Source organism: Gasterosteus aculeatus, chromosome 4, assembly GCF_964276395.1.
Source record: "Gasterosteus aculeatus chromosome 4, fGasAcu3.hap1.1, whole genome shotgun sequence".
Taxonomy (NCBI): Eukaryota; Metazoa; Chordata; class Actinopteri; order Perciformes; family Gasterosteidae; genus Gasterosteus; species Gasterosteus aculeatus.
In genome coordinates, this window is record NC_135691.1 from 22,262,403 (window position 1) to 22,283,087 (window position 20,685).

At 43.5% G+C, this 20,685-nt stretch overlaps 2 protein-coding genes across 11 annotated transcripts in view; one reads left to right on the forward strand and one right to left on the reverse strand.

The window, feature by feature from the left end:
* Nucleotides 1-103: 103 nt before the first annotated feature.
* Nucleotides 104-8,591, reverse strand: cbll1 (Cbl proto-oncogene-like 1, E3 ubiquitin protein ligase). Of its 3 annotated transcripts, XM_040173781.2 has the most exons (7): nucleotides 8,471-8,591; nucleotides 6,484-6,537; nucleotides 5,342-5,506; nucleotides 2,581-2,687; nucleotides 2,265-2,348; nucleotides 2,106-2,179; nucleotides 104-1,408 (listed from the first exon to the last, which is right to left on the reverse strand). In XM_040173781.2, exons 2-7 carry the CDS (start codon nucleotides 6,494-6,496, stop codon nucleotides 406-408), a joined length of 1,446 nt encoding a protein of 481 aa, XP_040029715.2. In that variant the 5' UTR covers nucleotides 6,497-6,537; nucleotides 8,471-8,591; the 3' UTR covers nucleotides 104-405. The 3 variants fall into 3 exon arrangements, with proteins under 3 accessions (XP_040029715.2, XP_077957238.1, XP_077957237.1); XM_078101112.1 differs by lacking the exon at nucleotides 6,484-6,537 and having other exon boundaries at nucleotides 8,471-8,569; XM_078101111.1 differs by lacking the exon at nucleotides 8,471-8,591 and having other exon boundaries at nucleotides 6,438-6,493.
* ppp6r2a (protein phosphatase 6, regulatory subunit 2a) overlaps nucleotides 7,224-20,685 on the forward strand; it is a 15,133-nt gene continuing 1,671 nt past the window's right edge. The window contains exons 1-23 of one of the 8 annotated variants that reach the window (XM_040173778.2): nucleotides 7,224-7,824; nucleotides 10,471-10,640; nucleotides 11,200-11,454; nucleotides 11,743-11,929; nucleotides 12,145-12,282; nucleotides 12,609-12,674; nucleotides 12,796-12,908; nucleotides 13,507-13,620; nucleotides 13,710-13,836; nucleotides 13,988-14,140; nucleotides 14,538-14,762; nucleotides 14,877-14,941; nucleotides 15,416-15,531; nucleotides 15,628-15,713; nucleotides 16,220-16,300; nucleotides 16,387-16,484; nucleotides 17,077-17,134; nucleotides 17,218-17,345; nucleotides 17,420-17,544; nucleotides 17,642-17,786; nucleotides 18,350-18,438; nucleotides 18,981-19,173; nucleotides 19,989-20,090. In XM_040173778.2, coding sequence (XP_040029712.2) covers nucleotides 11,228-11,454; nucleotides 11,743-11,929; nucleotides 12,145-12,282; nucleotides 12,609-12,674; nucleotides 12,796-12,908; nucleotides 13,507-13,620; nucleotides 13,710-13,836; nucleotides 13,988-14,140; nucleotides 14,538-14,762; nucleotides 14,877-14,941; nucleotides 15,416-15,531; nucleotides 15,628-15,713; nucleotides 16,220-16,300; nucleotides 16,387-16,484; nucleotides 17,077-17,134; nucleotides 17,218-17,345; nucleotides 17,420-17,544; nucleotides 17,642-17,786; nucleotides 18,350-18,438; nucleotides 18,981-19,173; nucleotides 19,989-20,090 — 2,636 coding nt within the window. In that variant the 5' untranslated portion in view covers nucleotides 7,224-7,824; nucleotides 10,471-10,640; nucleotides 11,200-11,227. Of the gene's footprint in view, nucleotides 7,825-10,470; nucleotides 10,641-11,199; nucleotides 11,455-11,742; nucleotides 11,930-12,144; nucleotides 12,283-12,608; nucleotides 12,675-12,795; nucleotides 12,909-13,506; nucleotides 13,621-13,709; nucleotides 13,837-13,987; nucleotides 14,141-14,537; nucleotides 14,763-14,876; nucleotides 14,942-15,415; nucleotides 15,532-15,600; nucleotides 15,714-16,219; nucleotides 16,301-16,386; nucleotides 16,485-17,076; nucleotides 17,135-17,217; nucleotides 17,346-17,419; nucleotides 17,545-17,641; nucleotides 17,787-18,349; nucleotides 18,439-18,980; nucleotides 19,174-19,988; nucleotides 20,091-20,685 lie in introns of all 8 variants that reach the window. The other 7 variants (XM_078101108.1, XM_040173779.2, XM_078101109.1 and 4 more) reach the window with 7 other exon arrangements.

A 20,685-nucleotide genomic window follows, 5' to 3' on the forward strand; every position in this document is an offset into this window, starting at 1 on the left:
TGTGTTACTTTATAAGTTCAAACGGTCTTCGCTCATGAAAAGGTTAACCAAAAGTTACCAGCTACGGACCATTCAGTCATATCAAACAGATCAGACGCACCTCTGCTGTTAAAAATTTATTGAGACATAGTTTGCGTCTTTTAATGTACAGTACATATGTGTGGATTCAGCTGACATATATACAGAAATATTTACCATACGCGATTAGAAAAAAGAAGAAAATAAAACACATTGCTGCACGTCTAGTCCAATGCAATAGTTCAGCAGGAGGTTCAGTACACTTAACTAAAATGTGCAGCGCTGACACATTTCTCTTGGGGGGGAAAATGTCCTAGAACCCTGAGGTCTACGATCACATTACTTAGACGAGTGGTGTGGCGGTTGCCCATCCGTTCAGTTGAAGGTTTACTGATAATAAGGCCGGTAGCGGCCCTGATCTGGGTGGTGGGGTCCAGGCATCTGGCCTTGGGGAGGACCCTGCATTCGTGGTGGTGGAGGCCCCCTCGGAGCGGGCCACATCCCGGGGCTGACCCCTCCTGGCTGGCTGAACGGGGGACTGAGGGTGCCTTGGTCTTCGGGGAACTGCTGCATTGAGTTGGGGTTGTAGTGATGAGGTGGGGGGGCGTTGACTGGGGGGCCACTGTGCTGTGGTGGTGGTCCTGGGGGCGGGTGGTTCATATAGGGGGGCATTTGGGCCATAATGTGCCCAGGCGGAGGAGTGATTGGAGGGGGAGCTGTGGACATTGGGGGGGGAGGGGCCTGGTTGTACACCATGTGTGGCGTACCAGAAGTCTGGGGAGGATGCTGCATGGGGTGATTGATAGGAGGGGGCGGGGGTGGTGGGGGGCCGAAGTGCTGCTGCGGTGGGGCCATCATGTGGTGAGCGTGGGACACCACAGGGGGTTGACCGGGATAGTCCCCCGGGTGGTGGTGGGGTGGCTGGCCGGGCCCCGGACCTCCAGAGAGCGGCTCCCGAGAGGAAGAGTCATCTTGAATGGGCACTGTGATGAGATTGCTATGCTTGCGGGTCGTCACTGTGGAGATGCGAAATGTCTCGGGGCCCAGGGCACTGGGGGGCGGGGCTTCGTGGGCTGACGGCAGGGGCGGCTGACTGTAGGGGTCGTGACTGCTGTGCTGGAGCGGGTTGGGCAGGTGAACGTGGTTCTTGGGAAGGTGAGGGGGAGGCACGCGGAAACGGTCGTCGGATTGGAGGGGCAGGTGCGCTGGCTCCTGACGGCCGGCGGATGACTTGGCCGCCCTCAGGTGGCGGTGATTAACGTGGGCCTGCAGGTCCCGCTGAGACAGGTAGGTCCGCTTGCATCCAGGCACGACGCTGCACATATAAAGGGAGCCGCGCAGGCTCTGTTCAATGCGCTGCACCGGGTCCGTGCAGTTGTACATGGTGAGGCTGAACGGGGACACAGAAACCAAATGAACGTGTGAGGGGCCACATTACAGATGCCTGCAAGCAGATCACTGCTACTTCAGGGGTTAGTTAACATGTACAACAACTTATTTAGAGGGGTGCAACGGACCAGCAAACTGACCTTCGAGTTGGTATACAAGAGCAGCAAACACTCTACAAGTTAACGTTTTACGTCTTAGAAGTTCCATATTGCTGTAAAAAAAAACATCTTCACACAAAACTGGACTAAATGCCACATAACACATTGAATATGATTAACTGAATATGAACCCATCAGTACGTGCTATAATTGACCTCCTGACCAGCACATGAATGCACCATAATGTAACTCAAAAATAGAAATTCCATGTCAGCTGTTAGCTCAGCGGCTGGCGCACAAGCTACCTAGCAACATAAACAATGATTTGTTTATCATCAGGGACCAGTGAAAGCACTAGTAACAATCTCCAGACGACATACCTATATTGAATATTGTCCTATAACGACCGGCAGTACATTTTATTTCACACGATAAGTGTTTAATCAATCTGCTTGTTTGATTAACATGGGTGCTGACCCATCAGAGCAGCCATATAATCAAGTAAAGCATGTTACATAACCAGTGATTCACAAGTCAAAATCTTGAAAATAATGTTTAGAATAGGAGGTAAATGGTTGAAATGTCAGGAGGAAATCTCACCCAGGGCACATCTTATCTCCTTTCTTCTCATGAAGCAAAGCACAGTCGTAACAGAAAACATGTTTGCAGGGGATCTAAGGAGTCAGAATACAAGAGTTACAAAAGAACATGTCTCTGTGGCAGTGTGCAGAGACATGTCGATTCAGTGATGATACACACCATTCGTCCATAAAGGTGGATAGGAAGTCCGCATTTATCACAAAAGTGAATTGGTACTTTATCCCTTTCACCGATCAAATTCAACTGTTGAAAAGAAAAAAACACAGGTAACTACTATAAAAATATAATCCATAAGAGTGACTTGGATAGCATTTGGACCATTGAAGACTTGTCAGCTCAATCTTTGAAAATAAGAAAACAAGTTAATTGTTGAAACCAAAACATTCAGTAAAACCTATCTGATATATTTTTCTAGATAAAATAAATATCAATGCTATCTCTGTCAATCATATCTGCTGTTTGATAGGTGGTTTACCTTGTAGTCCCAGAACAGTGCCTGGGGGAATCTCCTCTGAGTTGCAAACACATCACCAGATTTAGCTCCACAATCAAACCTCTCCTCCTGCTTGAAGCCAAAGTTATCTGTAAAACATAAGAGACAAATGTAAATGTAATTTAGAAAATAATTAATTGAGTGGTCTCCAAAGCGGTGATCAAGGAGTTAGATGGGCCAGGGAGAAATATGGATAGCTCTTGAATATAAAATAACTAGAATATTTTCAGACCAAAATCAATCAATCAATCAATCATCTGTTGGAGGTTTTAAAATAATAAAACCTTCCGATTTTATTAAAAAAAATGTTTTTATTTGTATTTATTTAAAACTATGCTTTATTGAATATACTTACCGTTATCGTAGCTCTGTTAACAGTAAATGTAGTAGATTGAAGCAATACTGACAAGAGACCTAAGGAAATAGATGTCGCTTCAGCATCAAGCACTATCATTTGAAATGATAGGGAAGTTGCTGGAAGATAATTCTTGCTCACTATGTCAACTTGGACTGAACATCTCTGCAGTTTAGAGCCTGACTGCTTGGGATGTCGCTCATTAACTGAACTTTCTTAGCTTCAATACTATCTAGCTACAGAAAGACCACAGAGTCTCTGATGATGTAGCTGCATTAGCCGGAAAGAGAAGGCCGGTGGGGACTCAGGGCGTCAAATCATCTTGGTCTCAGCAAGCAGAAGAAATCAGCTTTCTTCGGTCAATGCAGCACTCGCAATCACATGAAAGGGGGCAGAGTGACACAATGTTCAAGTAAAACTGCATTTAATATAACAACTGAGGAGACTATTATTTGTGTTTGTAAAATCTTCTGTAGGTTATTGGGCCGCTGTCTACTAGGATCATTACGGGTGATTTAGTGGCACCGTCCGGTGGTGCAAAGAGGAACTGCACAACGTCGCCACCGTTTTGTTAAAGAACTAGAAAAAAAAATTAAATCCTGTTTATTCATCTAATGAACCTGTGCGTGAATGGAGAGGAGTGAACAATTTACATTTTCTTTAAGAAATTACACTTTTTGCAAAAGCGAGTCCTGACACCCCCAGTTAAGATAATCTAAGTAAAACAAGGATGTCCAAAACGTTCTTTTTTACATGAACTGCTAAAAATATTATATAGTCAGAATAGTCATACGGGTAGCCGGGAAACCAACCGCCAACATTGTGGTTTAAGTGGGACTGAGCCACCGCCGCCCTGAGGACATCCGACACACCGCCGACCCCCCTAGATAATGGTAGATAAAACACCTATATGTGCTTCACAGCAAACCACTTTTTTTCCCAGCGGGACAATAACAAACTCAGGTGACAGAACAGGAAAGGTACATGGGCAAAGAGGAAAGGAGGTCAAACTTTGAACCACACCATCGCTGACAGAGACAACAACTGACGGAGCTTTCACACACGTAGCTTCCCATTGATGACTTTTAGTTGTGGTGCAGTGCATGTTCACATTAGAGCTGCAACAATTAGTCAACCAAAAAAATATTATTACGGATTTTTATTGTTGCCGCATCGTATATTATAAAATCCAGAGCTACCGGTAATTACCATTCGGCATTGAGAGCTGCACTACAGGAAGCGCTGGGGCCTGTATCGCTTCTATTAGTCTTTTTGCACTATGGCAAAAGAGACGTTTTTTGAAGTTTGAAGAATGTGGGAGGACTGAAAGAAGCGAGAACGAGTATTTCTTCAGCAAACAAAATGAATCTGTACAATGCAGCATCTGACAAACGGAATTGGCATTCCACAGCAGCACTACGGCAACGCATGAACATTCAAAGCCATCACGTCTTCTCCTGATGGGAAAGTTTTAGTTAACTGCCTAAGTAACGCTGGCCTTGTTAACTTATTTTAACGTTTACATGTTGGAAAACAGAACGTCTCATGGATGCTTGCTAAAACTATTTCAGTTATGTTAAGTGCAATCTAGTGAATCAACAGAGTAGCTTGTCTTTTCTAACGGTCTAAATAGTTAATAATCGGCTCCACCTGGAGAAAATAATTAAAAAAAAAAAAAAAAAACAGTCTGCTTGGAAATGCCCTAGGACCCTAGATTCAATGGTTTGGTTCGCACCAGGGCTTAAGCCTAGCTTATGCTTCTGCGTTTTCAGAGCGAGGCAGATGCAAGAGCCCCTTGCGTGTCCCTTGCGTCTTTTCATACCTTCTTGCCCTCCTACAACCCGCCAATGACGGGTTGTATAAGCGGGTTGGATTCATGGAGGGAGATCTCCGCAAACCCCACACACAAAGACGTGACTCTCTGAGTCGTCTTCAACAGAAACACGTTACTCCACCTGTTGTTCTGGTGGTGAATTGCTCTGCAACACACGCAAGACTTTTAGAACCATGAATTGAAACGAGTGCCTCGACGCAACAATGCAAGCGCAGAAGCATGCGCCAGCCTTTACATTACATCACATGTCAATTAGCAAACGCTTTTAGCAAAAGCGACATTGCTTTTTTAACACATAGTTTTTACATTTTGCCCGGGGAGCAATTAGAGGTTAGGTGTCCTGCACAGGGACAATTCCACATGGAGCAGCCAGGGTTCGAACCGCCAAACTTGCAGTACCCGGCGCATCCTCTCTACTCCATGCGCCACGGTCGCCCCTATTGAAAACATTTACATCATCCCAAACAAATTGTAGTTACGGGTAAGAGAGACCTGCTTAACCCAAATGGTGTAGGTGTGAAAGCGCAGCCTCAACTGCAGCAGAATGTGCCTACCGTCTTCTCCAGTCCCACTTTTAGATGGCCTGCTGCTGGGTCTCTGGGTGCGGAGTGGAGGTTTGCTCCTTATGGGCTGCTTGGATATTAGTTTGATGGGGATTTGTCTGCGGACATCTGGGCCACCCAAACTCCCAGAGCCGTCACTTCCTTGAAGATCATTGTCTGCCGATTGAAAACACAGATTTAGTTTTTTTAAGTATAAATATTACACAACAGTCGGCAGTGCACACGTTTCATACGACTTTTGATCGTGATAAAACATAATTAAAATGAGCAGTGGGAGAGGTAAAATCCGAAGGAGAAAGGCTATTTCTTGTTATATATTAAGGAAAAGGAATTTCTCTTTTCTGGACCGTTTGAGAATTTGCTTTCAGGGGAATATGGTCCAAATCAGGGTGTGCAACAAGCACCAAGACCGGGTCTGTGATGGTGGCACCTGCCTGTCGTACAAGGCTCAAAGTACGAAGTGAGAACAGCGGTCGGTTTGTCAAAAGATTTACACGTTATGTTAACTTAGTGACATATCGAATGATGTCGTGTAACTTTGGGCCGCGTTAACAAGCTACACTGACATCATAGAAAAACAATTTATTTACTATGGCCTAAACGGTCTGCCTTTGCGACAATGATCTTAAAGTACATATTTACACATATCCGCAAACATTCTTAAGATATGCAATAAGCGATGTCATCTTTTTAGACGACGTTAGATTAGTTAGCATTATGCTAACGTTGATGAGGTAACTAAGTTAGCATTCGCGCCGCAATTCAATGGAGGCTAGCGGTTACGCCTACTAACAAGGGAAACGCAGCGTTTGCAAATGAATACATATTAGAAACTGTCTAAACACGTTGGCAAAATGCATGTGCCATTATATGTCCAGGTTTAACGTCACGTAACGTTCACTCATTGTGCACACAAGCGTTCTGATGTTCTAGCCAGTTTTAGCTAACGTTAGCCTGAACAACGCTAGCTTTGACGCTTCTCTGGAAGTAAATTGGATGTCGTAGCAGAATAATGTAACGGGAGGCTTATATGTCGTTGTCTGATGAGCTGATACAACAACTACAACTGCGGAGTGAAAAATATTACGTTAAAGAAGTTTGCTAACGTCCGCCCTACTCGGTATTTGGCTTACCGCTTTGGTCCATGATCCAACGAGTGAACGCAATGCATTGTGGGATAGACGAAGCTAGGGGCAGAGGTGAAGGGAGAGTAAAGGAAGGAACAGATGAATGAAGGAAAATAGGAAAGCTGGTGAGTGATGAAGACAACATGATTCAAGAGAAAAAAACAGTGCAAAGCACATACTTTCTACAAGAGCTGGCATAACCTCTGAAGCCATAAACTCGGAGAAATTGTTTATCATTCATTGGAGATATGAAAACTTCAATATAAATAAGTATTTGTTTAAGGAACACACTTTCAAATACTCAGATTACCAAAAAAAAAACTAATATGGAAAATTCAAACTGGATGAACAATCAAGACTAAATGGAATTTATCAGGTTACATTTTGCAGTAGGGTTGAAGAAAGATAAGTCCAACAAACCTTGACTTGTTATTTTGATTTACCAACTGAACATTTTGAGGATCAACAGGGCATGATACATTAAGATAGAGGGGTTAAAATATTTCAACCATTTTAGCGCTATTAAAATGTAATTTGGGTATTCATTTGCTTATACACTCTTGTAATTAAAGACCCCGTATGCACTAAACATATATTTACTTATTGCATCAGTTCTCAAACTGCTGCCAAAAAAACTTTCAATCCACCTCACCTAATTTAGAAAATATAGATTTACATTGGAACCTACTTCACACGTCTTAGAATTGTGTCCAATATAAATACAAGCATTGTATAATTGGAATCTCCTAAAATGTGAGGTGACTTAACCTTGGTATGGAACATATTTAAGTTGAATTTGGTATAACGGATTAACAGTGTCGCAGCATTCCGTACTCCGAAGTACTTTGCTGTGTTCAGTGCACGGTCTGAAGTCCGTGCACGTACACCGTGTAGCTCTGCTGCGCGCTCTCGTAACCAATGTCGCCATTTTGATTCGAAAAAATATGACTGAGTTTTTCCTGCTTTGCATGCTAAACTTAGCCCCGTGTTTGAAATACTCTGTGCGTGAGTACGGCGCATACACTATATCTGAAATAATATCGATCGTTCTTAATGCCAGGTAGACATTAGTGTTTTTTGAACTGTTTCTTTGACATACTTCAAAGCCATATTTGACTTAACGTTGCGATAGCTAAGTTGAGCTTGCTAACAGTAGCCTGTGCTGTCGCACACTGACCCCTTCAAAACAAATCACTATTTGCTCAGAGGCTAATGTATGTAAGCTAACACAGCTAGCTAATAGTTAGCTGGATAGCTAGTGACTTAGAAGCTGGCGACTGGGCGAAAAACCCCTGTAAAAATTGAATACAAACGGAAAGAATAGCAGCGGATCTCTCTGAATCGAAGGTAAGTTATTGACGGACAGATCGTCCTAAGTTTGAGCAATGAGCCAACATTAACTCTGCTGCTGCATCGACAAAGTTGAACCCAAGTTGGAGAGCTAACGTTATTTAAGTTGGCTAACTGGCCGCAGTAACGTAAATTTACTTAACTTACACCATAACCGTAAGTCGCTAATTAGCATTAGCTGACATGCTAATCAGGGGGAAGCAGGAACTAACGTAAAGTTAGCAAAATAGTTTAGTCGGTTAACTTTTTGTTGAAGTTGTCAATTGTAGCATCGCATTGTTCAGGAAACGTTACATTAATGTTGGCTAATCGGCTAACATTGCCGTAGCAATTTATTTAAGTCATGTTAGCTTAGTTCGATCACTTAAAGCTTGTTAACGTAGCATAGTCGATACTTTGGTTTAACAGCTGCAGCTGAGCGACATCGACATCAACGTTAGCGAACGTTAATTATCGTATTGATTCGGACATTCGGAGTTAACGTTGAGGTAGTTGAGGCCAACAGCAACGAATCTGCCGGGTTTCTGGGTTAATTTGTGCATTAAGTCAACTTAGGGACGGATAAAGACGAAAGGGGCCCGTGCGACTACTGTGACGTGTGCAAATAACAGCGAGGGCGGTAATTACTGTCAAGTAATTCTACCTTGTGTTGTCCAGTTATCTTGTATTGTTTGATAGTGGTGTCTCTATTGGAGTTGAAGTAAACAGAAACCTGAGCTAATACCGCAGTCAGTTGATGTGCACTTCATGCCAAAAGCTACAGTGGCTCAGTTAGCATTACTTAATCAACACAGCAGCGTGGGCCTCATTGTTTTAAAGTCGTAACACACATATGTTCCCATTTCTTACCATCCAAAATATTAAGAAGGGAGCGGATACATCATTTTTGGTCTTTGATTGATCCATTGTTTTGAACTATATCCGTGTATTATCAGCTGTCATAACATGTTAGATAATAATGTCAAATGCCCATCTCAAGTTATTAAAGGTAATTAATAATGTGAAAGGAAGAACCCCAAAAGGATCTCTCTATATTTGTGAAGCAGAATTCAAAAGCTAAATGTAAAGTCGCAGTATGTTTGGACTATCATCTGTGTATAAAACATTACGATTAAGGTCTGTCCACATAGTTTTACAACTTCAGTGCAAGTAAGCAGCGACAGGACGGGTCAAATGGTTTGTCCTCTGAACTCCACCATTGCAGATTGTATGATCATTGTATCGTATGTAAATCCGTATCTAGTGCGTTACGCTAAACATTCAGTTGCATCGTTGAATTTACAAATTGCAAGTCAAGCTGGAGTTCATGTAAACGCATAGAGTGAATTACATGAATTTCCTGCCTTGATTTCACTGCTTTCTAACTTGCCTAATTACAGACTGTTGTTGGCACACAACATCCACAGTGTGCGCGCCATTGTTCCTTTTTTCAGCGTCAGTAACCGTGCCAGTAGACTGTTTTTGTTGAGGTAGCCACTGGTGGGTTCTATTTTGGATTTAAAGTCAAGCATTTGCTTTCCTGCTCCGTGTCCACAGGGAGCGTTCGGCGGGTTATTATTGCACTTGTGTACTCTGTAAATGCATGCCAGATGGACGCTGCTGCTGCATGTGCATGAAAGGGTCCACCCCAGAAAAAGAAATAGGAAACAAAAAAGGAGGAAGCACTTTAATTTCCCCACTCAGTTTTACTTCCATGATCAACAGTAAGTAGCATGTTACTCAGACAGAGTTGTTTGCTCGGATGAAGCTAGCAGATGTAAAAAAAGAAAAAAAGGTGATGGTGGTGTCACAGCTGCCCCTGTAACCACAGAGGAAAAACAAACTAAACATGCTTTCTTTGTTAGAGATTGGCTAATTTGATGCTTTTCTATCATTTTAAGATTCTCCATTTACCATCAACTGAGTCAGCATTTAAAAGCCTCTGCTGATGGTACGGAACAAAAAGATGCTGATCAAAGCTTGTTAAGCAGTTGTCTGAGTATGGAAGAATGAGCCCTCATACCAGTGTAGTTCGAGACAACAAGGATCATGCATATGCTCTTAGTGTGAGGATGGTAACAGGCCGTAATCTTTCACTTTCCTTTCCAGGAGTTAACATTACTGTAACATAGCCTATGTTATAGGTATAGTTTAATAGCATCGCTGTACTCCTGGCAGTAATATGTGATACGGGCCAATAGGCTGTAGCCTACAAGAAGTTCACAAAATGTTTAGCACAAAACCTCTACGTCCATTTGTCTCTCGGGGAAGCGTCATAATTCCAACCTTCCTACGTGTTAGTGAATACCCCCGTTGAGTTAATACTTGATTGATTCAGATGTAATTCTCTATGAAGCTTTGGGCATCAGTGTGGAGTATTTTAACCTATATATATATATATATATATATATATTTAGCCCCTGACCCATGCGTAGTTCAATACAATGCCTTTTTAAATGACATTTGAAATCCTTTTTTTTGGTGCTACATCTCTGATCACTGGTTATGTAAATGGGTTTAATATGTTTTTAGTGACTTTGAAATAACATACAGCCCTTAAAGAGACCACACATCATTTCGGAATAGTTTTATTAACGTTGTGTAGTTGCTTCTAAAATCCTATTGCACATATCTAATGATCTGTGTTTGTTTGGTGTGGTGCAGGTTATGGTGAGCCTTCCAGCCTCTCTTCTCCTAAAGAGGCCTGCGTTCTAAGAGGAGACCCATGCTGATAAATGCCAGGCCTCGCCACACTCTCTGTTGTCTGCACAAACACAAATGCCTGCCTGCCCAAGGGGGAGGTCTGATTAAAGATATCCACATTTCATCCTCTGGTACGTATGAACATTTTACTGTGTTTTTGTGATTGCACAGTCCATGACTACATTTACCATAACACCAATAAAGTAACGACGCTTAATGTAAACAATATATTATTTTGAATGAACTGCCTACATGATTTGTCAACAGATGTATTCATTTCCTACTTTATCCATCTTAATTTGATCATAATTTACATTATTAGAAAAGGGTGTTCTGTGTTTTTGCTGGTGCGAGCACCAAGTGCACGTGGGAAAATAGTTTTAAGACTCTTTTTTTCAGGGGGGGAGTGGGGAAAAAGTCTGGTGTCTATTTTTTACTTAATGCAGCCCCTCTAAACGTAATCTGTGCCACAAAAGGACTTACTGCAAGTGAGAGTGCCGTCTTTCAGATATTTTAGTTTTAATCCTCTACCTTCCATCTTTGTTTACATCCATCCCTGTCCCCTGCTTCCTTCCCCACCTACCCTTGACTCTTCCCTTCCCTGCTTCTTTCTTTTGTTGTTCTGGCTACTGCTGGGCTCTGTTTTTCCCTCTTCCTTTCCTTTCTCCTCACTCTGTTGTTGCGGTCCAGGGCTGTGTGCCCCATCCCGGCGGCCACCATGTTTTGGAAGTTTGACCTGCACACCACCTCCCACATTGACCAGCTGCTGGACAGGGATGACGTGACGCTCAGAGAGCTGATGGAGGAAGACGACGTCCTGCAGGAGTGCAAGGCCCAAAACCGCCGGCTACTCCTCTTCCTCTCCCAGGACCAGTGCATGCAAGAGCTGGTCAACCTCATCACCACCGAGCCGCCCACCGACCTGGAGGAGCGAATGCGCTTCAAGTGAGTCTGCGCACTACTAAAGATAACAGGTTCCAGGATAACCACGGGAATTGTGAAAAATACTTGTGTGGTTATAGTCACACGTGGCCACACGTTGACAAATGTTTTAATTGAAGTTGTGGATACTTGTAAAAAATACCCATTTCTGCTATTATTTGATTAATCTTACTTGGTTAGATCCCGTTTTAACTCAGGAACTTCTCCCGATTAGATTTAATGTTACCAATAAAAAGTTAAACAATCAATAATTACACTAAGGAATTCTTGTCATTGTTATTTTTTTCTCAGGTTTCCCAACATTGCTTGTGAGCTCCTGACATCTGATGTGCCAATAATAAACGATAAACTGGGCGCGGACGAGTCTCTCCTTGAGGTGCTCTATCACTTCTTGGAGCAGGACCCCCCCCTCAACCCGCTACTGGCCAGCTTCTTCAGCAAAACCATTGGCAATCTCATTGCCAGGAAAACCGAACAGGTATATTGGAAAAGGTCACGGCTTGAGAAACGGTTTATTCATTTGTGAACAAGCGATCAAAACTGTTAATCCCTTGAACTGGGTATTTAAAACACTGGCGTACAGTACTAAACAGCAGTGTGTTGTATTGGAAAAAGATGGTAAATATGGCACGAGTCTCGCAGCCTACTGCTGCTATTTGGGACCAAAAGTGTTGAGTGCCTTTTGTTTTCCAGGTGATTAGCTTTCTAAAGAAAAAGGAGGGCTTCATTGGTCTGGTGCTGAACCATATTGATGCTTCTGCTATGATGGACCTGCTGCTTCGCCTCATCAGTTGTGTGGAGCCTGCCCCCTTGAGGCAGGAGGTCCTACATGTAAGTTACTCTACTTCTCATAAGCAGCAGCTTATCACTGGTAGCACTGTTAGAGTTCTTTGCAGTGTTAGACCATGTTGAGAGGCAATAAATGTGCTCTTGACATACGTATTTGAGCACCTTTTTAATGTCTTTACTATCTTTATTTTTTACTTTTTAAACCTTTTATTTTTCATTCCGTTTGCACTATATTGTCTTATCTGTCTTGTTGTCCATTGTCTTACGGTCTGGTGTTATGCATCAAGCGCCAAGTCATACAAATCGCTTGTATGTCTGACATATTTTGGTAGTAAAGGTTCCTGATACCATTTGTTTTTCCCCCCAAGTGGCTGAACGAGGAGAAGTTGGTACAAAGACTCACAGAGCTCATCCATACTGGCAAAGATGAGGAGGTGAGCGGGCTTCCACCATGTTGTCCTCATGCCTGTCGGATTGAAACACTATCATTGTGCACAAATGTTCTAACATTATTAAATAATGAGGATTTTCTAATTCATTGATATGCATTTTTAGAGACAATCAAATGCATCCCAAACGCTTTGTGACATCATTCGCCTCAGTCGAGACCAGGCCAATCAGATGCAGGAGAATATGGAGGCCGACCCACTATTGGCTGTACTAGAGTCGTAAGTTTATAATGCTTTTTGTTTCAGTTTAAGGAAGAAAATCTTCCTTTTGGCTCAACGCGTTTGAGTGTGAATTGAAAAAAACATATTTATTTATCTAGCTGCAGTACAACAGAGACCAAAAAAAACATGGCACCAGATCGGCTTTGTTTATGACAAAGCTATTCAAACCCTCTGCTTTCCATCTGCTCTTGGTTAATAGTGTCACATAATTGGCAGGTTCTTCTATGCTTTTTTGTATTTGACTCTGTTTGACAGTAAACTCGGAAGGGAGTGAGCTCTACATGTTGACACAAGCAAGGATTGTAAACATGCAGAAACACTTTGTCGTCCTTGACTCCCAGTGTAAAGCCCAGAGTTCATTCAATGATTGTTCTGTGTTCAAGGGTTTGCTGGCAGAGCCTGTTCTGCAGCAGGTTTTTATTTTTGTACAAGATTGACATTGACCTTGATTGATTGACCTCACGTCACCCATAAGTTTCCACACATCAGTGTCAACGACAGAAAAGAGAGGCATGATTATAATAACACCTTTAGAGTGTTGACGTTTTGTAGTTCGTCTGTTCTTACTACTGGTAAGGTAAACCTTGTCTTTCAGGCAGGACAGTGTAGCGGGTCTCCTCAAGAACATGTTTGAGGGGGAGAGGAGTGAGGCCTCCATTGTTAACGGAACTCAAGTGCTACTTACCTTACTGGAGACCAGGAGGCCTGGGTGAGTCAAAGTGTTTCCTATCAGGTCTTTCATTGCAAACGTTGGTAGCTTTCCGGTCATATGTGTAATTCTGCTTGTTTTTCTCCCAGGTTGGAGGGGCTGATGGATTTGTATTCTCAGGGTTATGAAAGGTCTTACACTGTCAACAGCAGTATTTTAAATGCCATTGAGCCCCATTTAAAGGACTTCCAGCAGCTTCTTCTGGTTCCCCCCAAGGTAAAACCACAGAGCAGGGAGAAGTCAGCCAATCTATTCCAAACATATGGACATGTTGTTAGTAGTTGATTGATTTGGGACAGTTATAGCATTCAAGCTCTGGGTTCTTGTGTATGAAAACAACATTGTGCTTTTCACATTCCCTCTGCAGAAAAGTGCAATATTGACGACCGTTGGTGTTCTCGAGCAGCCACTGGGGAATGCCCGCCTTCACATGGCCAGGCTGGTGGCCGCCCTGCTGCAGACCAGTGCCCCCAGTATCTGCCAGGAGCTCTGCAATCTTGCAACCATGGACCTACTACTGGTAGGCTAAAGCGTGCCTTGACTCTGCACATTGGAGCTCTGTAGCCCCTCTCTGTGAGATGCATCTGAGCCCTCCGCCTCCTGTTTGTGTGTCTGATTTGCACAAGGTCGGTCGTGAGGCAGCGGAGCACTGATTACCCAATCACATCCCCTGACCAAAAGGCAGTGGGTCTTGCTTATTCAGAGCAGGCTAATTTAAGAACTTTGAGCTTTGTGTGTATTATAGCATATGGGGGATTCAAACCCTCCAGTGTTAGCCAGCATGTGATCACTGGAGAAGTCAGCTCTGGTCCAGATATTATCACCACTTTTTAAATATCACTATGTATCTTATGAGTAATTGACTTAATAACCCCTAAATCTCTCCCTCCATCTCTATTATTTCCCTCTCTAAATAGGATCTGTTCTTTAAATACTCCTGGAATAACTTTTTGCACTTCCAAGTGGAGCTGTGTGTGGCAGCAATCCTGAGCCATCCTTCTTTGGAGGAGCGGCCCAGCCCGGCCCTCCAGAACCACGATGAGCAGCCTGCAGCATCCGGCCCCGAGGCTCAGGAGGAGGCAGTGGAGACGGGCAGGACCAGTGACCCACACGCCTCCATCCACAACGCCCTCGTAGCACATGTAGGGGGCTTTAGCAGCTTGGCGACTTGACCATCCCCTCAAACCTTCTTGGCTGTTTTGATGCTCTGACCCAACGCACACTCACCTACCTTCTGTGTTTCTGTTGAACCTCAGCTTTTCCAGAAGTGTCAACTGGTCCAAAGAATCCTTGATGCCTGGGAAGAGAATGATAAAATACAGTAAGTATCTCTCTTTACACCCACAGCAAAGCAGTGTGCAAAATAAATAAACATTTACATTACCTCTACCTCTTTACCTTACATCCTCTATTCTTGCGAAACAACAAGATTTCTTCAAATTTGGCAGAACCGACCTCTTGGACTGGATGATTTTAGTGTTCAGCAGTCACCTTGACTTCACAAATATTTGGCTATTATTTGACAATTTTACGCAACTGGTATTAAGTTTGGGACGATTATGGATTCAACTATGATTTGACATTTTACATACATATTTATTCCATAAACGCTAAACCCAGAGGTACTAATTCTGGGTAATAGTGTGTGATTAAAGTAAAGATAATTCCATGAATCAATAATTCGATTGGTAGCCGTTTCTGACCTGAACATTATCACCTGGGCTCCTGGATCTCAGCACATGGTTTGCTGCCAAAGCAGTTTTATCCCAATTTTATGGTATCTGTGAATCTAAAGGGCTGAGGGTGGCACCAGGAGAGGCAACATGGGTCACCTGACCAGAATTGCCAACATGGTGGTCCAGAACCTGGAGAAAGGACCAGTACACAACCAGATCACTGACCTCATCAAAGGTAAAGCCGATACTGCTGCAGGCTTGATGCTGAAAATGAGTCAAGAGGTTGAGTTAACTGAAAAGTTAGTTAAATTGAATGTCCCCGGTCTCGCAGAGCTACCGGAAGACTGCAGAGGTCGCTGGGAGAGCTTCGTGGATGAGACGCTGAGAGAGACTAACCGGAGGAACACTGTTGAGCTGGTGAGATGCCACTCCTGCATGCAAAGTTTTCTTGTAACTCCCCCTTGTTTCCTCCTCTCCCAGTTTGACCCTGTTGTGTTCACAGTAGCCAGTTTATCAGGAGTGGAGCGAGCAGAGCAGCGCAGCGCAGTGTCAGAGCAGATGTTGCAGCTTCCCCCATAATTTGATTTTTCTAATAAATCTAAGAATACAATCAACAGAAGTGAGAGGTGTTGTTTAAATGAATGAACTGCAAACACAAGATTTAAACTGGCATCAAAGACTGATATGTCTTCGCAAGGGGGGGAAACCAAACTAGTTATGTACGGGGCTCAGTGATTGATTGTAAACAGATGCTCCTGGTTTAACTTAATTAAATCATTTTTATTATCAGTTCTGCAGGAACTAATGGTGCAAATACTAGTATTTGTATTTCTCTTCGCAAGTTCATTATTTTACATCATTTGTTTAAAAAGCGCAACAAGATGTTCAAATGTGTATGACGTTGACCTCACTGTGCACGGCAGGTAAGCACCCACAACATGCACTCGTCCAGTGAAGACGACGACATGGAGAGCCCCTTCCCCAACGACTTGTCTCTCCAGCAGGTAGGCTGGTCAACACCATGACTTTAAAGATGAACAAACTATCCGCAAGGATGTCACCTTCAAAAGTTACCCTTTGACCTTCCCAGGCCTTCTCTGACTATCAGATCCAACAGATGACGGCCAACTTTGTGGATCAGTTTGGCTTCAATGACGAGGAGTTCAGCGAGCATGATGAAAATATCAAGTAAGTAGTAAAAGTGGATTGTTGCCTGCTTCAAAGTTCACTCATCTGTCCTCTGATTTGTAGTGATGTTTGGCCAACTCGATTCTTTTGGTGTGAGATGTCTCGTTTTGACAGTTAAGAGCTAACTGATGAGCTGGCTAACGTTGCAGCTCGGCCGAGGACGATGCCGTTCATATCTACATCCACGAGCCTCTCGTCTATGAGTAGATGGGCGGTGATGCGTTTGGGGGGGGTTTAGCTGGGGAAGAAGAAAATAAGATAGTTGAAAATGCTCACAACAAGGTCTGTGGATTATTTGGGGTAACCGGTCTTCTGGAAGGATGGGTTTTTTTGGTGCTTTTTTTCAGTTTTAACTAAAGGTTAAAGTGCCAGTGAATTGTTCCTTGAAGGATTAGCCGATGTGCGTAAAATCATCTGTACACAACACCGCCATCTCTGAGCTCTCCCAACATTTCATCCATACCCAATGGCTGTATTGTTTTGATACTTCAGTGTAGGTGTGCTATCCTTAGATGTGGAATCTTTCCAGTTATTCCACACTAATCATCTTAACCTACAACGTATTTGAATATGATCTCGTTCTTTTCCTCAGTGCCACGTTTGACAGAATTGCTGAGATAAACTTCAATCTAGATGCTGATGATAATAGTGTAAGTATTATCCTGTTTCTGATCTTTTTATTTAGTAATATTAATATTTTGGTTACTGAATTCAAATGTCTGTCTGTGAGCAGGCCAATGCGGCTGCTTTTGAAGCCTGCTGTAAAGAGAGAATACGCCAGTTTGATGATGCTGAAGAGGAAGAGGACATTTGGGAGGAGAAGGAGATGAACTATGCAACGCAAGCTAAATCCAGAACACGGTAAAGTTTGTGGTTTTTCTAGAACACTGGGCGTTTCTGTCTTCTGTCTGTTAACACCTTCTATCCATTGTCAGGTTTGGGGTTTCCCAAACCTCAGAGGAAAGCTCCAGGAGCAACATGGAAAACGGAGGCAGGGAGCGGGACCACGGATCTGGATCTGATGAGGACGAGGACTGTGAGCAGAACACATCAGAAACCGGTCAGTTAGAGAATCATCTTGTTAAAACCCAGAGTTTGAGAATAGCCTCTCTGACTTAGTTTGAAACAGTCTTTTTATTGCCTGGTCTTGTTTCCAGGTCCAGGCTGGACAGCACATTTCAGGGAATCTGGAGGGACGGCGGCATCCCAAACCCCAGCAGGGTGGGACAGCTCATCCAGGAGCGGGGCAGAGACGCAGGGAAGTGGCTGGGCCAACTTCACGGAGTTCCAGCCTTTCTCCGGGTGAGAAGCAAACATGTTGACCCAAATAGCAGTTCTGCTAGAACGATCCTGAAGAAGAAGAATGGCTCAAAGCGTCACTCTAGGGCGATGCGTTCTAAATGTTAAGAAACATTGACATTCCATTCTATACCTATTTCTAGTTTAGACACAAGTTTCTCTGTTCCAGAGTTCTTGGAACTACTTGTACCAATCAGTGGAACTTCTATTGAACAAGGAGCTATTATTTTGTTGTGAAGAAGATCCGTGAAGAATCAAAATGTTGTTAACCTTTACATAATACTTTCAATTTCAAGTATGGAGAGTGTACGTGATAATTCCACTTTATTTGCCCTGTGGTGACATAACTGTCCAAGGATTTTGGCTAAAGTCTTAAGAGAGACAACTTTCTTACTCTACATGTTTTAAATGTGGTGTGGTCACCCACATGTGTTCTGGTAGTAGTCCTTCGCTGCGAGGACGAACCACACAGCACTGTTTAACAGTTGTATTGATTGACTAACTAATCACAGACCAAACTGGTTTCCCACTTGTTAACACGGCTCTCTGCGGTTGATTGTCTCCAGTAAAGAGACTGGTCCCAAGTGCAGCTCTCCTATGGATGCGGGCAGCGGCGATACAGAAAAACAAGCCAAACCGAAGAACGAGAAGACTGGTGAGTGGTTCCCTACTCCCTCAGGGCCTTCTTGTACTAAAGCGCCCACGCAAGGTGTGCGTTACATGCATTTGCGTTCACGGTAGGGGGGAGAAATGGGAGTTTCCCATAAACAGATCGGAGGAGATGCGTTAAGCACGCTTTCGTTTTGCGTTGAAAATTCTGCACCTCTTAAAAGCAGGTGTAAACAACTATTAGCATCAGGATTGTTTCAAACACTCATAGCATGAGCAGTGGGAATATCGCAGTCTGCACTCAGCAGTATCACAGCAAGTACTTCACGCTTTGCTACAGCGCACTAGTCAATATGTACATTTCCCCACCACCACTGCCCAAATTACACATCAGCTTTGGAATTTTTCCTGTTTTGACTTTGGCTAATGCATTATAGAAAGCGAAAAGGAGGTCCATTTAAGTGTGAAGTATCACAGCGAGCGCTATCTGCGTATTCTCCGTGGCGCTACTGTGTACGTTGAGGCGCTCGGTGTCCGAGATGCCCACTTGAATCACCATGAGTGAACAACCGTCCGTGTGTCTGCCAGCCGATGCGAGTGCCTCCTCTGAAGCTTGGCCGGCGGAAGAAGGGAGGAAGGCTCCTCTTGTGGCCTCAGACAGCAGCTCCTCCGGGGGATCCGACAGCGAGGAGGATGACAAACATGCTGCCGGTGCTGCTGCTGCAGCCGGAACCCCAGAAACAGGCGGCGCCCCCGGGAACGAGACGGCTGACCTCAAAAGGTTTGGATCTTTTTAGCTGGAAACTTTGGTAGTTAAATCCTCCTCTGGTGACCAGTCCACTCTGCAGCCACAATCAAAAAGCTGCACTGTGTTTGTAGAAGCATATTTGAAACCTAATTACATTACAGGTGATTTAGCTGACGCTTTTATCCAAAGCAACTTACATTGCATTTTTAACCCATGGCTTTTTACATTTTTGCCCGGGGAGCAATTAGAGGTGAGGTGTCTTGCTCAAGGACACTTCATCATGGGACATGGAGCAGTCGGGGCTCGAACCACCAACCTTTTGATTCCCAGCGGACCCTCTCTACCCCTGCGCCACGTCGGCCCTCGTTACCACACTAGGACTGTCAAAATTGCTCAAATATGCTATTTGAATATTCGCACACACATATATTTGAATATCTGGTTGCGCATTGGGCACGTCAATAACACAGTACATAATGTCAGCTTCTCTGGTTCTTTACAGACAACTTGAGCTAGAACTCTTAAGGAATTCAAGAGCTTTTTTCTATATTTTAGATACAGCCATGAATTAACTAACTTATGGTCATCTTTATCGCCCCCTTTTTTAAGGTGGACCAGCTGATCTCCTTTAGCTTTTTTAGCTGATAGCATCGGTTTCCCTAAGCTACGGTTATCTAGTATATAGTACAATTCCAGAGGTTACATGAATCCCAGGATGAATATTAAAATGTCTTTCGCAGTGGCGGAGTCAAGGGTCAAAACGGTGAATCCAAAGTACAGTGACTTGCCCCTAGCTTGAAGGTGCACCGTGGTCGACTGACTGGTGACTGTTTGTCTGTGTCCTGCAGTGAGGAGAGTCCGGTGTCTCTGGAGAAGCTTTCGCTGTCCGATCCTCCTAAAGTGTCGGAGCCTGCTGAGGATTCACCCCCAACCACACATACGGACAGCAAGTAGGTGACTTTCTATTGACTCTGAATACAAGTTTGAGCTGTGCAGAGGTTAGCACTGTCCTCAACCACAGATGCTCCAAATGAGTGTATGTGTGTGAGTTCTTAACACAATTGAACCAATTTGTTGATTGGGTCGACCTTGGAGTTTCACACAGAGAAGCACTGCTTTAAAGTTTGTTTACCAGTGATCTGCTCACAACGTCCTATTTCAAGGCCTTCAGCATCAATGAACTCTAAAAAACAACTAATTCACTCAAGGAATGAACCTAAGCTACAGATTAGTTGACCTGTTGATCAAGAGGAGACATCCCCAACAACTAACTCTTTCTGGAGAAATCCATGCTACTTTTAGGTACGGTGTTTTGTACATTGGTCAGAATGAAGCCATCTGATGACATCACATAAGCATTTATTTGCATGAACGGATTCCATGCATTTATAAAGGAAAATGAAATATTAAGAGGCATAATTTGAAGGGCTGCACAGGAAGCGTTTCCAGTAGTGTAGCTGCACAAAATTATAATTACTGTTTTATAGAGAGCTGAGTGACGACGTATTTTTGTATAGCAAGCCAGAAGTTGCCATAGCATTGGCT

Excerpts from the sequence above, each read along its gene's own strand:
- cbll1 (XM_040173781.2), bottom strand. Across the intron at positions 2,688-5,341 it reads AAGTGGGACTGGAGAAGACG|ATAACTTTGGCTTCAAGCAG; the intron begins GTAGGCACATTC and ends TATGTTTTACAG. Across the intron at positions 2,349-2,580 it reads CACTGTTCTGGGACTACAAG|TTGAATTTGATCGGTGAAAG; the intron begins GTAAACCACCTA and ends TCTTTTCAACAG.